We start from the raw sequence: 15310 nt of genomic DNA on the forward strand, positions 1-15310 counted from the left end.
TGTCAAAAAAAAAAACCTCTACAAGGAAAATTATAAAATCCTTTTACCACACTTACTCAACATTGTACTGAAAGTCCTACCCAGAGCAAGCAGGTAAGAGAAAGAAATAAAGGACATTCAGGTTAGACAGGAGGAAGTAAAATTATTCTTGTTTATAGAAGAAGACATGACCTTATACAGAGAGAAACCCAAAAACTCCACCAGAAAAAAAAGCCACTTAGAACCAAAAAATGAAATCAGTAAAGTAGCAGGATACAAAAATTAATACACAAAAATCAGTAGTGTTTCTATACACCAATAACAAACTAGCTGAAAAAGAAATCAAGAATGCAATTTTACTTACAAAAGTCACACCAAAAATACCTAGAAATAAATTTAACTGAAGATGTAAAAGACCTCTACAAGGAAAATTATAAAATTCTGATGAAAGAAATTAAAGTGGATGCAAAATGATACAAAGACATCCCATGTTTATGGATTGGAAGAATTCATACTGTTAAAATGAATGATCATACTGCCAAAAGCAAACTACAGCTTCAATGAAATTCCTATCAAAATATCAATGACATTCTTCACAGAAATTTTTAAAAGTCCTAAAATTCTTGTGGAACTACAAAAGGCCCTGAGTAGCCAAAGTAATCCTGAACAAAAAAACAAAGTTGGAGATATCATACTGTGTGACCTCCTACTGCAGCTATTGTAGCCAAAATAGCATGGCACTGGCATAAAAAGAAATATATAGAACATTGAAACTGGCTGGGTGGGGTGGCTCACGCCTATAATCCCAGCACTTTGGGAGGCCGAGGTGGGAGGATCACCTGAGGTCAGGAGTTTGAGACCAGACTGGCCAATATGATAAAAAACTGTCTCTACTAAAAATACAATAATTAGCCAGGTATGGTGGTGGGTGCCTGTAATCCCAGCTTCTCCGGAGGCTAAGGTAGGAGAATCGCTTCAATCCAGGAGGCGGAGGTTGCAGTGAGCCTAGATCGCTCCATTGTACTCCAGGCTGGGTGACACAGTGAGACTCCATCTCATTAAAAAAAAAAGGGGGGGGGCCAGGTGCGGTGGCTCACGCCTGTAATCCCAGCACCTTGGGAGGCCAAGGTGGGTGGATCACAAGGTCAAGAGATGGAGACCATCCTGGCCAACATGGTGAAACCCCATCTCTACTAAAAATACAAAAATTAGCTGAGCGTGGTGGTACATGCCTGTAGTCACAGCTACTTGGGAGGCTGAGGCAGGAGAATTGCTTGAATCTGGGAGGCGCAGGTTGCAGTGAGTCGAGATTGCACCACTGCACTCCAGCCTGGTGACAGAGCAAGATTCTGTCTAAAAAAAAACAAACAAAAAAAACACACAAAAAAACCACAATGAAACAGAATACAGAACTCAGAAATAAATTCACATATTTACAGCCAACTGATTTTTGACAGAGGCGCCAGAAACATTCATTGGGGAAAGGACGGTCTCTTCAAAAACTGATGTTGGTAAAACTGGATACCTATATGCAGAATAATGAAACTAAGATACCCATCTCTCACCGTATACAAAAATAAACTAAAGATGAATTAAAGACCCAAAGCTATAAAACTACTAGAAAAAAACATAGGAAAAACACTTTTGGACACTGGTCTGGGCAAAGATTTTTATGAAGAATGCAGAGGCAACAAAACCAAATGCACAGGCAACAAAACCAAAAATAAACAAAGAGGATTATATCAAACTAAAAATCTTCTGCACAGCAAAGGAACTGATCAACACAGTGAAGAGACAATCTGCAGAATGGGAGAAAATATTTATCTGAGAAGGGATTAATATCCAGAATATACAAATAACTCAGTGGCCAAAACCAACAACAACAAAAATACAGTTGGCCCTTGAACAGCGGTTTGAACTGTACAGGTTCACCTATACATAATCTTTCTTCTACCTCTGCCACCTCTGAGACAGCAAGACCAACCCTCCCTTCTCTACTTCCCCCTCCGCCTACTCAACATGAAGACAATAAGGATGAAAACCTTTATGATGATCCACTTCTACTTAATGAATAACAAATATATTTTCTCTTCCTTATGATTCTCTTAATAGCATTTTCTTTTTCTAACTTAATTTATTGTAAGAATAAAGTATATAATACATATAACATACAAAATAAGTGTTAACTGAATGCTTATGACATTGGTAAAGCTTCCAGTCAAGAGTAGGCGATTAAGTTTTTGAGGAGTCAAAAGTTGTATACGGATTTTCAATTGTGCTGGGGGTTGAAGTCACTAACCCTCACATTGTTCAAAGGTCAACTATAATATGATTTAAAAACTGGCAAATGTTCTGAATAGACATTTCTCAAAAGAAGACATGCAAATGACCAATGGGTATATGAAAAATGCTCAATATCGGTAATCATCAGGGAAATGCAAATCAAAATTGCAACGAGACATCATCTCACTCCAGTTAGAATGACTATTATCAAAAGAGAAACATAACAAATGTTAGCAAGGATGCAGAAAAAAAGAGAATGCACACGTTGTTGAGAATATAAATTACTATAGCTATTATGGAAAAGAGTATGGTGGTTCCTCAAAAAACTAAAAAGTCTTGCCACATGATTCAGCAATCCCACTACTGGGTATATATCCAAAGGAAAGGAAATCAGCATGTTGAGGAGATATCTGCACGCCCATGTTTATTGCAGCACTATTGACAATAGCAAAGATATGAAATCAACCTAAGTGTCCATCAAGAGATGAATGAATGAAAAAAATGTGGTTTTTATACAAAATAGAATACTATTTGGCCATAGAAAAGAATAAAACCTGTTATTTGCAGCAACGTGGATGAGCCTGGAGGACATGTTAAGTGAAATAAGCCAGGCACAGAAAGATGGATACCACATGTTTTCACTAATATGTGGAAGTGAAGTAAGTTGATCTCATAGAAGTAGAGAATAGAGTAGTGATAACTAGAGGCTGGGAAGTGGGGGTGGTGGAGGAGGGAGAATTTGACTAATGCATGCAAAATTATAGCTAGAGAGAAGGAATAAGTTCTAGTGTTCTTTAGCCCTGTAGGGTAACTGTAGTTAATAATAATTTATGCTATATTTTCAAATAACCAAAAGAGGGTATTTTGAATGTTTCCAACACAAAGAAATGCTAAATGTTCAAGGTGATGGATATGCTAAAAAAAAAAAAAACCTTGATTTTATCATTGTACATTGTATATAGATATTGAAATGTCACCTTGTACCCCAGGTAACAAATAAAAATTAACTCACAATGGATCGCAGATTTAAATTTAAAGGGTAAAACTATAACTCTTCTAGCAAAAAATATAGGAGAGAAATCTTTGAAACATACAGCATAGTGGAGAGTTCTTAGGCATAACAACAAAAAGCAAAATTCATGAAAAAAAGATAAATTTGGATGTCACCAAAACAACTTTCAAAATCTGACAGTATAAAACAACAATAACAATAATTCAATTAGAAAATGGGCAAAATACATGAAGAGACATCTTGTCCAAACAGGATATACAGTGGCAAATAGCAATGAAAAGATGTTCAACATCACTAACTTTTATGCAAACGCAAATTAAGACCATAAGGTATCACTTCACACCTATTGAAACAGGTAGAATAAAACATGTTCACAGCACTGAAGTTGGCAAGGATTCAGAGAAACTAGATCTCTCACACATTATTAGTGGGAGGTGTATATGACACACCTACTCTGGAAAACAAGCAGTTCCTAAAAAAACTAAATATATGCTTACCATATAACTCAGCAATTACACTAAACTAAGTAACACTCTGGCATTTATCCCAGGAAATCAACATTTTTGTCTGCACAAAAAAAGCTACTATACAATTGTTCACAGTAGCTTTATTTGCAATAACCAAAAATTGGGACAACAAAAATGTCCTAAAATGGGTGAATGAATAAACAAACTTTGGTACATCTGTGCCATAGAATACTACTCAGCAATAAACAGAAATTAACTACTGATACATGCAGCAACATGAATAGACCTCACAGCATTACACTGAGTGAGAAAAAGTCAGTATCAAAAGATTACATACTGTGTGATTCCATTTCTATAACATTCTCAAATGACCAAATTGTGGGGATAGAAAACAAATTAGTGGCTGCCAGGGGTTACAGATGGGGAAGGGAGGGGAGTAGGGATGACTAGAAAGGGATAGCATGGGGGAGACCTTTGTGGTGATAGAATAGTACCATGTCTTGATTGCGCTAGTGGTCGTACGAATCCACACATGTGATAAAATGAAATAGAACTATACACATACACATTGCACCAATGTCAATTTCCTGGTATGCTATTGCGTATTGAATATTGTGTATTTAGGTAAGGTGTAACAAGCAGGTGAAACTAGCAGAAGGATACAAGAGACATCTTCGTACTATCTTTGCCACTTTATATGGATCTATAATTATTTCAAAGTTTAGAGGTTTTTAAAACAGGTAACAATAATTCAATGCCTTTTCATAATAAATATTCTTAGCCAACCAGGAACAAAAGGGAACATTCTTTTGAATGTTATCTATGAAAACCTATGGCAAATATCATACTAAACGGTGAAAATAGTGAAAGTATTCTCTGTGAGATGGGAATGAGGTAAGGATGTTTGCTATTGCCACTTTTCATTCGGCATTGAACTGAAGGAACCAGCTTGTGCAGCAAAGCAAGAAAAAGAGACAAGAAGTCTAAAATTTTTGAAGCAAGAAAAACAACCATCATTATTCACAGATGATATTACTTGTGACCTATGAGAAAATCTAAAATAATTTACAGACATATTATAAGAATTGAAAACAGTTTATGAGAATAGATTGTGGGGACAGATTTTTAAAAAATGAAAATAAATTTTAAAAGAAATAGAAAATAAAAATTTTATTTAAAAAAAAAAAGAAAAGAGAGTTTAGCCAGGTCACTAGACACTAAATTAACAGCAAAAAGAAATCTACTGCATTTCTACATTCCAGCAAGAGATAATGAAATTTTTTTAAAGATACCAAGAAATATACATTAACTAGGGGTAAACCTGGCAAAGAGCTCCAAGATCTTTAGGCATGGAAGTATAAATTATAAAAAATTTTGAATAATATTAAAGAGAGAACAGTCTATCAATCACAGGTGGGAAAACTCAATGTTATAAAGATGTTAGTTCTCTTCAATTTGATCTATAGAGTCAATGCTATCCCAATTTTATTTATTTATTTATTTATTTATTTATTTAAAGACAGAGTCTCACTCTGTTGCCCAGGTTGGAGTGCAGTGGCGTGATCTCAGCTCACTGCAGCCTCCACCTCCTGGGTTCAAGCAATTCTCCTGACTCAGCCACCCGAGTAGCTGGGATGACAGGCATACGCCACCATGCCTGGCTAATTTTTGTATTTTTAGTAGAGATGGGGGTTCACCATGTTGGCCAGGCTGGTCTCGAGCTCCTGACATCAAGTGATCCACCCACCTTGGCCTCCCAAACTGCTGGGATTACAGGCGTGAGCCACCGCAGTCAGCCCTATCCCAATTTTTAAACCACAGAAAGAAATATTGTAGAATTTAATAAGCTGGTTGTATAGTTTATATAGAAGAACAAAAGGACTAACAACAGCTATGACATATTTGAAGAAGTATTGGGTGGAGATGAAGGGAGGTACCCTACGAGAAATGAACACATACTATAAAGCAATCAATGAGGGCAGTGTAGTGATGACACAGGAATAGACAAGTAAACCAATGGAAACGATTAGAAACGCCACACACAGATCCATTCCTGTTAGGAGACCTGATGCATGGCAGAGATGGTATTGCAGATCGGTGGAGAAAGGATGGGTTGTAAATTCAATTAGGAAAATCAGGAATATGTATGAATACCAGGAGAAATGTACAAACTATTCATAGCAGCATTCGCTGGGAAGCAACCCAATTATTCATCAAAGTAGAATGTATACATAAGCTGTGCTACATTCATTTAATGGATTTTAACAATGTAAATTAACAAACTTAGCTACGCTCATAAACATAGACGAATCTCACAAACATAATAATATTGAGTGAAGAAACAAGTCAAAAAGAATACCTACGACTGATACCATTTATCCAGAGTTTAGAAAGAGGCAAGCCTAATGATACTGTTTAAGGATGCATACATAGATGATAAAATTTAAGAAAAGCAAGGAAATGGTTATAACTAAAATCAGGAGTGTAGTTATCTCTGGAAGGAGGGAAAGAGGACTAGGATCAGAAAGGGATACTGAGGGAGCCTCAAAGGTACTGGCAATGTCCTGTCTCTTAAGTTAGGTGGTAATTGCTAATATTCTCTAGATTAAAAATATGTTTTATATACTCTTATATTAATGTGTATATGTGTGCTATATTTCACATTTTAAATTATTACACATACCAAAAGTTTTAAGTACCAAGTTTTAGATACTATAATGCCATATAACTTCTCACCTATCAGATTGGCTAAGCCCCAAAGGCCAACATACTATGTTGGCAGAGTGTGGAAAAACAGACATTCTCATTCACTGATGAGAGGAACGTGTGAATTTGACAATCTCTATCAAAATTACAAGTGAGCATAAAACAGATATATTTTCACCACATGTGCTAAATTATGACTATGCGATGGTATTTGTTGTAGCATTGATTGTAATAGCCCAAGGTTGGAAAATCAATGGCCATCAGTGACTGGGTGCAGTGGCTCAGCCTGTAATACCAGCACTTTGGGAGGCCGAGGCGGGCGGATCACTTGAGGTCAGGAGTTCAAGACCAGCCTGGCCCACATGGTGAAACCCCATCTCTACTAAAAAATAAAAAAAATTAGCCATGTGTGGTGGCACACGCCTGTAATCCCAGCTACTCGGGAGGCTAAGGTGGGAGAATTGCTGGAACCCAAGAGGCGGAGGTTGCAGTGAGCCAAGATTGTGCCACTGCACTCCAGCCTGGGCAACAGAGTGAGACTCCATCTCAAAAAAAAAAAGAAAATAAAATTAGCCGGCATGGTGGTGCACATCAGTAATCCCAGCTACTCGTAGGCTGGGGCATGAGAAAGGCTTGAACCCAGGAGGCAGAAGTTGCTGTGAGCCAAGATCTGCACTCCAACCCGAGTGACAGACCAAGACTCCATCTAAAACAAAAAAAAGACCACCGGTAGCCGACTGGCTAATTAAAGGATGGCACACCCATTCTTTAACATACACAATGGAGTGTATGTAGCCATTTAAAAGAATGAGGCAGCAATTTTTTTTTTAAGGAAAACTCTCCAATGTATATTTTTAAATGAGAAAAGGAAGATAGTAAAACAATATATATTTCTGCTTAGTTTGTCTCAAAAATATTTATTAGTATAGAATATCTCTAGGGAAAAAAATCACACAAGAAATTGCTAATATTGCTTGCCACAAGAGAGAATGACTGGGTAATTGGAGAGTGAGGCTTAATTTTTAATACATACACTTCTGCATCTTAATTTTGTTCCAAGTCAAGTAATACCTACTAATAATTATGACAGTCGTGGTGATGATGATGATGATGACTACAAGTGATGAAAAAGAGAATCAGGTGTATTGAGACTGAAATCCCAGCTCTGCCACTCACGAGTGATCATTGGTAAATTGCTTAACTTTTTGAAGGCTGTCCCTCAAATGAAAACATCGGGGGATCATACGAATCTCCTGGGCCGACTGAAAGTAGGTGCTCAACACACATGCGTCACATGCATACCATATATGTACGGTATTTGTCAGTGTGCCCGGCACATGGTAGCCCTCCATAGATGGAGCTTGTGCTGCTGCTGCTGCTGTTGGAAGACATCTGTCTTGTCAACCATTCTGGATCTCTAGGACTTCAACTTGGGGACAAGGTGCTCTTCCCTGAAGCCAGCACCATCTTTGCTTCTCTGACACCTGAGGGAAAGCTCAGGGGGGAGCCAGAATTTTTGAGGTCTCCTCTCCATGTCCAGTGGCTGGGCCCCTGTCACCACCTCTAATTGGGATGGGGTGTGGTCCCTGGAGCTCCCAGGTATGCATCGACCTGTGCCCTGTGCACATGTGGCACTCCAAACTTTAAATTACTTGTGGGATTAGCAGGGCCCTGGAGTAACTAATGTGTCAGGGGCCCCATGGAGTACACGGTGCGGCTCGAGGATTCCTTCGGCTGCTGGGGAAAACCTACCTTCGGGATTTCTGGGCCTCAGGCCAGGAAGCCAGATCCTCTTCATGAAGAGTCTGGAGCTGGGACAGCAGCATTTAGCCAGCACAGCTGAAAGGAATGAAGTGAGAGAAACACCACCAAAGGCTAAAGTGCCCACACGATTTAAGAGGAAAAAGAAGAAAGAGGGTCTCCCAGGTAAGGCAGGGGCATGTCGGGGGTCTTTCTCTGGCACAGTGTCTAGCCAGGGATCCAGGGAGGAACTGAGAATTGCGTGTGGAATCAGGAGACTCAGAAGCGGCCATCGCGCAAGAAGCAGATGGGGAGAGCTGGGCTGGGGCGGGGGCAGGGATGGGGCGGGGCAGGGATGGGGACATGCCTCTTGCAGGACGTTTGCCTCAGATGCGCTTTCCTCCTCGCCCCGCCTCTGCTTCCAGAAACCTCCCAGCTGCCACTGGTCCTAAGCAGCAGCTGCTGCTGGGGCAGAGAGGAGCTGCTGGGCTCCCAGTGCCCGCCGGGGACCCCATGAACCAAGTCCCCTCCCTGTCCTTGCTGCTCTGTCCCTACGCAAGCCCCGAGGGGGGCTGGCAGGGCTTCCATCCCACTCCACAGGCGAGGAAGGGAGGCTCAGAGGAAAAGCGGACTCCCTCAGGGTCAGGGGGCGAGAGGCAGGTGGGCCTGTACCCAGCCCTGTCTCTAAGCCCACTCTGCGGCTAGCGCTTTCCGTTTCTCTCACCCGCCTCTGAGAAATGCTGAGACTTTTTCTGAATACAAAATAACTCGTATCCATGGTATTCAGAGAAAATTTGGGAAACACTGAAGAGGTACCGAGAGGAATGCTCTGCCCCTATGGATTTTGCTATCTTTTCTTTCCAGTCACTTTTTTTTTTTTTTTTTGAGATGGAGTCTCTGTCATCCAGGCTGGAGTGCAATGGCGTGATCTCGGCTCACTGCAACCTCCGCCTCCCGGGTTCAAATGATTCTCCCACCTCAGCCCCCGAAGTAGCTGGGATTACAGGCACATGCCACTATGCCCTGCTAACGTTTTTTGTATTTTTAGTAGAGTCGGGGTTTCACCATGTTAACCAGTCTGGTCTTGAAATCCAGACGTCAAGTGATCTGCCTGTCTCGGCCTCCCAAAGTGCTGGGATTACAGGCGTGAGCCACTGCGCCCGGCCTCCAGTCACTTTCTATCCACATGATTGCTTACCTAATTGAGATCATAATAGTGTGTGCAAGTTTGACCTTGCCCTTTTAATTTATCATTATGCTATAGTAATATTAGCATGGAGAAAATTACCAATAGGACTATGAGGTCTGTCTAATATTCCATTATGTGAAAAGCATGATTTACTTAGGCATTTATTGGTGGAGAGCTGTATTGTTTTCTATTTTCATTCACAAATACTGCTGTGATAAATACCTTTATTGAGAGATCTGGGCCTCCATGCTCACTGATTCTTTAACACATTTCCTGAAGGGAGAATGGCTGAGGTGAGGGGCAGGCAGGTTTTTTGAATTTTTCCTTTTTCTAGGCAAATTTCCCTCCAGAAAGGCTGCATGAGAGTGTATGGGGCTCTTTTTACAGCATCATGTTGCCTCCTACTTCTCCTCTGCCTGCTGGCTCCAGAACAGGTAGAGACAAGACCATGAGCCAAGCCAGGTCCCTGGGACAAACCAAGGCTCCATGCCTGCAGGAAGCGGCCACTGAGCCCAAAGCTTCCCCTCTTCCCCTTGCTCTCCCTAGCTGCCTCCCACCTCCCCGCTTCTCTCCCTCCTCTTATGGGGCTGCAGGTGCCAGACCTCTTTGTTTGCTTTCATTCTGAATCCCTTCCAAAACCTGACATAGCTCTACTAACTGTTGAATGTTTCTTGATGGACAACCAGGAATTCAGATCTCCCCTTCACACAGACACACACACACACACACACACACACACACACACACACACCCCTCACATTCATCAGTGTGGGCAGCCACCTTCATCAAGGACCGCTCCCTGCTTGCAGAGGTCAGCACTGGAGGGTCCACGACAACCCTCAGAGCTGGGATGCCCTGGGAAGCAATTATTCAGCCTTCTCATGGAGCACATGGGGAAACTGAGGCCTAGGGGGGAGAAGAGACTTACTCCAGCTTGATGGAATATCCATCACCCAGGCAGGGGTAGTTCCACTAGCTCTGATCTCAGAGTGCAGAGTCTTCCCAGCTGTACAGTTCATTTCAATTAAACAAATGTACTCAGCAAATTTTCATAACAGACAGAGGCTTCCACAGAGGCAGCTCTCAAGGAGGCCAAATCCCACCCACGCATCATTCATGCCCACAGGATGTTATTCATGGATAGAAACTTCTGTGTGCATAGATTTATCTTGTGGGAATGCGCAGTGTGGCTTCCCTAACAGAAATCACTTTCCTTGGCCTCTGCAACCACAGCATCTGCTTGAATCTGGTTTGTGGCACTGAATATAATGTTTGCTTTTCTTCATTTTCTGGAGTGGGTGAGAGGTGCACTAGGAGGAACAGGAGATAAGCTGGGGTGGAAGTTCAGGGTGGGGCACTCAGAGGGGGTCAGCTTGCACTGAGCAACCAGGAACACCCTTCTGTGCTGTATGAAGCAATGGGAAGGGGAATAGGATTGCACAGGAAATACCTTGAGACCCATGGTTGTGTAATGGGGGAAGCTTCTCCTGGGTTAGACCAATCGTTCCCTTCTGGGTATAATTTTGCACCGTCCCCCCCGCCAACCCCCCCCCCCCAACACACACATCTTTCCCCTGGAAGCATGTGGCAGCGTCTGGAAACATTTTGATTGTTACAACTCAGGGTAGAAGGTGCTATTGGCAACTGATTGGTGGAGGCCAGAGACTCTGCTAAACATCCTACAATGCACAGGACAGCCCTCACACCAAAGGGTTATCCAGCACAAAATGTCAATTGTAAAGAATTTGAGAAACCCTGAGTTCTATTTAGGGTGGGAGGTGCACTGCCTGACAACACATCTGACATAAACCCTCCCCCATGACTGAAGAGAGAGTGTTGGACAGACAGTGAGACTTGCCAGAGAATACACAGAGCTAATTGAGATCATAACAGTGTGTACAAGTTTGACTTTGTCCTTTTAATTTATCATTATGCTATAGCAATATTAGCACAGAGAAAATTATAAATAGGACTATAAGATCTGTCTAATATTAGAGGGACAGAATCTTTTGCAAAGCTGTGCACCAAAAGAGAAAAGCAGCTGTTTCGTGAAAGAACTCAGGACTAGGTCTTGGAATCCAACTCCAGCTCTGCCATTCAACCCCAAGGAGCAAATTTATCTTCTGAGCTCCAGTTACTTCACCTGTAAAACCTGAATGATAATATCTTCTCCATGAGCTGTTTCAAGAAATATGGCACAGCTTATATTCCTTAATATTAGTGAGAATCCCTAATATTCTCACTAATATTAATATTAACCACTCATCTTCCATCATCCACCCACTCTTATACACACTCATAGAGCCACTGTCATTAAGAAGGAGCTATCAAAATATTATCTATGAGTACTTTGAATTTAGAGTCAGGGAAATTGCAAGTAAGAGACTAGATATCCTCTATACAAAGGCATATAAGTCTTCCTATAAGCCAGCTGCTTGCATAGAACTCAAGAATGGAGTCAGAGAGTCAGAAGATAATGCAAGAATAAAATGCAAACATAAAAGGACAAAGAAAAAACATTCTTAGTCATTCACGGTTAGGAATTTCACAGACATCCTAATGAGATGGGATCAGAAGTTAATGCCATATACTCTACTATCGATAACTATAGTTAGAGTGTGGTTATTAATATTGCATTAACTAATTGGTAAGCTGCACAGTGTTGTCTCATGGTGTGAGTTCAGTCACTCCAACAAATCCATTTGTTGGCTTCATAAATTTCCCAGCTATAGGACCTCCCCATATATTGCAATAAATCCATATTTCAAATAGGCAGATCTATTCCTGTCAATGCTCAAGCCTGTGTCACTAGACTGAAGAAGTAATGCTCTTTATGGCTGAGTATTAACTAGGCTTGTTTCTGTGTGAATATGGTTGAACAATTTTGCGCAATTTCCTCCCCACGTGTAATCAAAGTTTAAAGAAACTTAATCACTTGCTAGGTCCAAGAATTGCATCTTCTTGGGAATTTTCCTCTCTGAGAATCTAAGAAAGCCCAGATCAAATGAAATTGCTGTGGATTTGCATTAAAGAGAAATAATTCATAGCATTTCCTAGCACTTAATCACAATGAAGAGGAAAAGCCCTCCTTGGGCCAGGGATATGCTCTGCTGGGTTCAAGTCTTGTCTCTGTCACCAACTTGCTCAGAAGATTTGGACAGGTCACTTCTCCTCCCCAGGCCTCTATCACCTTTGTGGACACTGAGAGGGTGCAGCAACTTCAGAAAAATCCCTCATGCACAACCGGACATTTGAGGCCCTCACCCACTACCTGTCCAGCTCTGACCTTCTGTCTTCTAAGACACCCCCTACTGTCTCTTTCCGTCATTTTTCTCTTGCACAGATATGTTCTTCTATTATGCAATGGGAACTTGACCACATATTAGATGCCTAGGAATCTTCCCAAAAAGCCTGATGCGCTGCTCAGTACTTTGCTGATGGCAGAGGGGATATCACATGGAAAAAGCCAATGAGACCTCCCCTGTGATGGGGTTCGTTCTCCTGGGGCTCTCTGCCCACCCAGAGCTGGAGAAGACATTCTTCGTGCTCATCCTGCTGATGTACCTCGTGATCCTGCTGGGCAATGGGGTCCTCATCCTGGTGACCATCCTTGACTCCCGCCTGCACACACCCATGTACTTCTTCCTAGGGAACCTCTCCTTCCTGGACATCTGCTTCACTACCTCCTCAGTCCCACTGATCCTGGACAGCTTTTTGACTCCCCAGGAAACCATGTCCTTCTCAGCCTGTGCTGTGCAGATGGCACTCTCCTTTGCCATGGCAGGAACAGAGTGCTTGCTCCTGAGCATGATGGCATTTGATCGCTATGTGGCCATCTGCAACCCCCTTAGGTACTCCGTGATCATGAGCAAGGCTGCCTACGTGCCCATGGCTGCCAGCTCCTGGGCTATTGGTAGTGCTGCTTCTGTGGTACACACATCCTTGGCAATTCAGCTGCCCTTCTGTGGAGACAACGTCATCAACCACTTCACCTGTGAGATTCTGGCTGTTCTAAAGTTGGCCTGTGCTGACATTTCCATCAATGTGATCAGCATGGAGGTGACGAATGTGATCTTCCTAGGAGTCCCGGTTCTGTTCATCTCTTTCTCCTATGTCTTCATCATCACCACCATCCTGAGGATCCCCTCAGCTGAGGGGAGGAAAAAGGCCTTCTCCACCTGCTCTGCCCACCTCACTGTGGTGATCGTCTTCTACAGGACCTTATTCTTCATGTATGGGAAGCCTAAGTCTAAGGACTCCATGGGAGCAGACAAAGAGGATCTTTCAGACAAACTCATCCCCCTTTTCTATGGGGTGGTGACCCCGATGCTCAACCCCATCGTCTATAGCCTGAGGAACAAGGATGTGAAGGCTGCTGTGAGGAGCCTGCTGAGACCAAAAGGCTTCACTCAGTTATGGTGGAGGGGTCCTCTGTGATTGTCACCCACATGGAAGTAAGGAATCACAATCACATCAGCTGCCATTCAAAAGCCAAGTCATGTGACCTATAATGGTTTCTCACTGTAAGTCCATTTGCAGGAGATATTAAACTTTTCAGACGATATCTCCTGAGTTTTAGTCCTATGTCTGACAGCTTCAACAGACACCAGACTCAATAAATAATCAACTGTGATGAAGGCATTCTGAACATACGGTAAAACCACACGAGACAGCAGCCATGAAAGCATGATGCATGGCCCTTAGAGTGTCTCAGCTCTAGAGTTAGAACAGGGACGTGAGAATGTTCTCACAGCAACTTACCAGCCCTACTGGATTCACCAGGGAAATCAGAGAAATAAGGAGGGAGTGGAAACTTTTACTGAGGCTTCAGTTTATTACACTCAGTTTGCCTGAATGGTAAGAAAAGGTAAGTTCTTCACTTAGGGAGCTTTTAGTTGTGAATAATCTATTTTGATGACTGAATATCTTTTTAGCTATGAGGAAATTTAGGCTATTTTTTCTTGATGCACTGCAGATCATTGAACACCGCCTAGTAAATTAAATAAAATTCAAGGAGTAATGAGTTCAAATTTGACATTCTTACAGAATTTCACAACAGGAAAGCTTGTATTCTGATAGATGCCAAATCATGTTCTAGAAAAAAGATGATGATAAATAGATAGATATAGATAGAAGTAGACAGATGGTGGCTACACATGTTTGAAGACTTTGGGTCTAATTTCCTTTTTTTTTTTTTGAGACAGAGTCTCGCTGTGTCACCCAGACTAGAGTACAGTGGTGCAATCTCGGCTCACTGCAACCTCTGCCTCCCAGGTTTAAGCAAGTCTCATCCCTCAGCCTCCTGAGTAGCTGGGACTACAGGCATACAGCACCATGCCCGGCTAATTCTTGTATTTTTAGTAAAGACAGGGTTTCACCATTTTGGCCAGGCTGGTCTCAAACTGCTGGCCTCAAGTGATCCGCCCGACTCAGCCTCCCAAAGTGCTGGGATTACAAGCGTGAGCCACAGTGTCCTAGCCTATGGGGCTAAATTTTCATAGGTTTCTTTGTTCCAAGACTTCTCAGAGCCTTTATTATGCAAAGGTCCACTGTGAATGTTCAACAGGGTATAAAGTTGTAGCATTTCCTGAGCCTCCAAAGTTCAGCACAATAAAAATTGGAAAGTTTTTTTGTTTTGTTTTGTTTTGTTTGAGACAGAGTCTTGCTCTGTCATCCAGGCTGGAGTGCAATGGTACAACCTCGGCTCACTGCAACCTCCGCCTCCCAGGTTCAAGCGATTCTCCCACCTCAGCCTCCCGAGCAGCTGGGATTACAGGCACCTGGCATCATGCCCAGCTAATTTTTGTATTTTTGTAGAGATGGGTTTCACCATGTTGGCCAGGCTGGTCTTGAACACCTGACCAAGTCCAAGGTGAACTCCTGACCAGGCCGAGGTGATCCGCCCACCTCAGCCTCCCAAAATGCTGGGATTAC

The 15310-nt window shown here is 42.2% G+C and overlaps 1 protein-coding gene across 1 annotated transcript; it reads left to right on the top strand.

Annotated features, from left to right (window-relative positions):
• Positions 1-8279: 8279 nt before the first annotated feature.
• LOC100994122 (olfactory receptor 2S2) lies at positions 8280-15295 on the top strand. The gene is made up of 2 exons (XM_063594398.1): positions 8280-8373; positions 12720-15295. The coding sequence occupies exon 2, from the start codon at positions 12833-12835 to the stop codon at positions 13811-13813; it is 981 nt and encodes a 326-aa protein (XP_063450468.1). The 5' UTR covers positions 8280-8373; positions 12720-12832; the 3' UTR covers positions 13814-15295.
• The last annotated feature ends 15 nt before the right edge of the window (positions 15296-15310 follow it).

This window comes from Pan paniscus, chromosome 11 (assembly GCF_029289425.2).
Source record: "Pan paniscus chromosome 11, NHGRI_mPanPan1-v2.0_pri, whole genome shotgun sequence".
In the NCBI taxonomy this organism is placed as follows: domain Eukaryota; kingdom Metazoa; phylum Chordata; class Mammalia; order Primates; family Hominidae; genus Pan; species Pan paniscus.

Excerpts from the sequence above, each read along its gene's own strand:
- LOC100994122 (XM_063594398.1), top strand. The coding sequence starts at position 12,833 with ATGGAAAAAGCCAATGAGACCTCCCCTGTGATGGGGTTCGTTCTCCTG.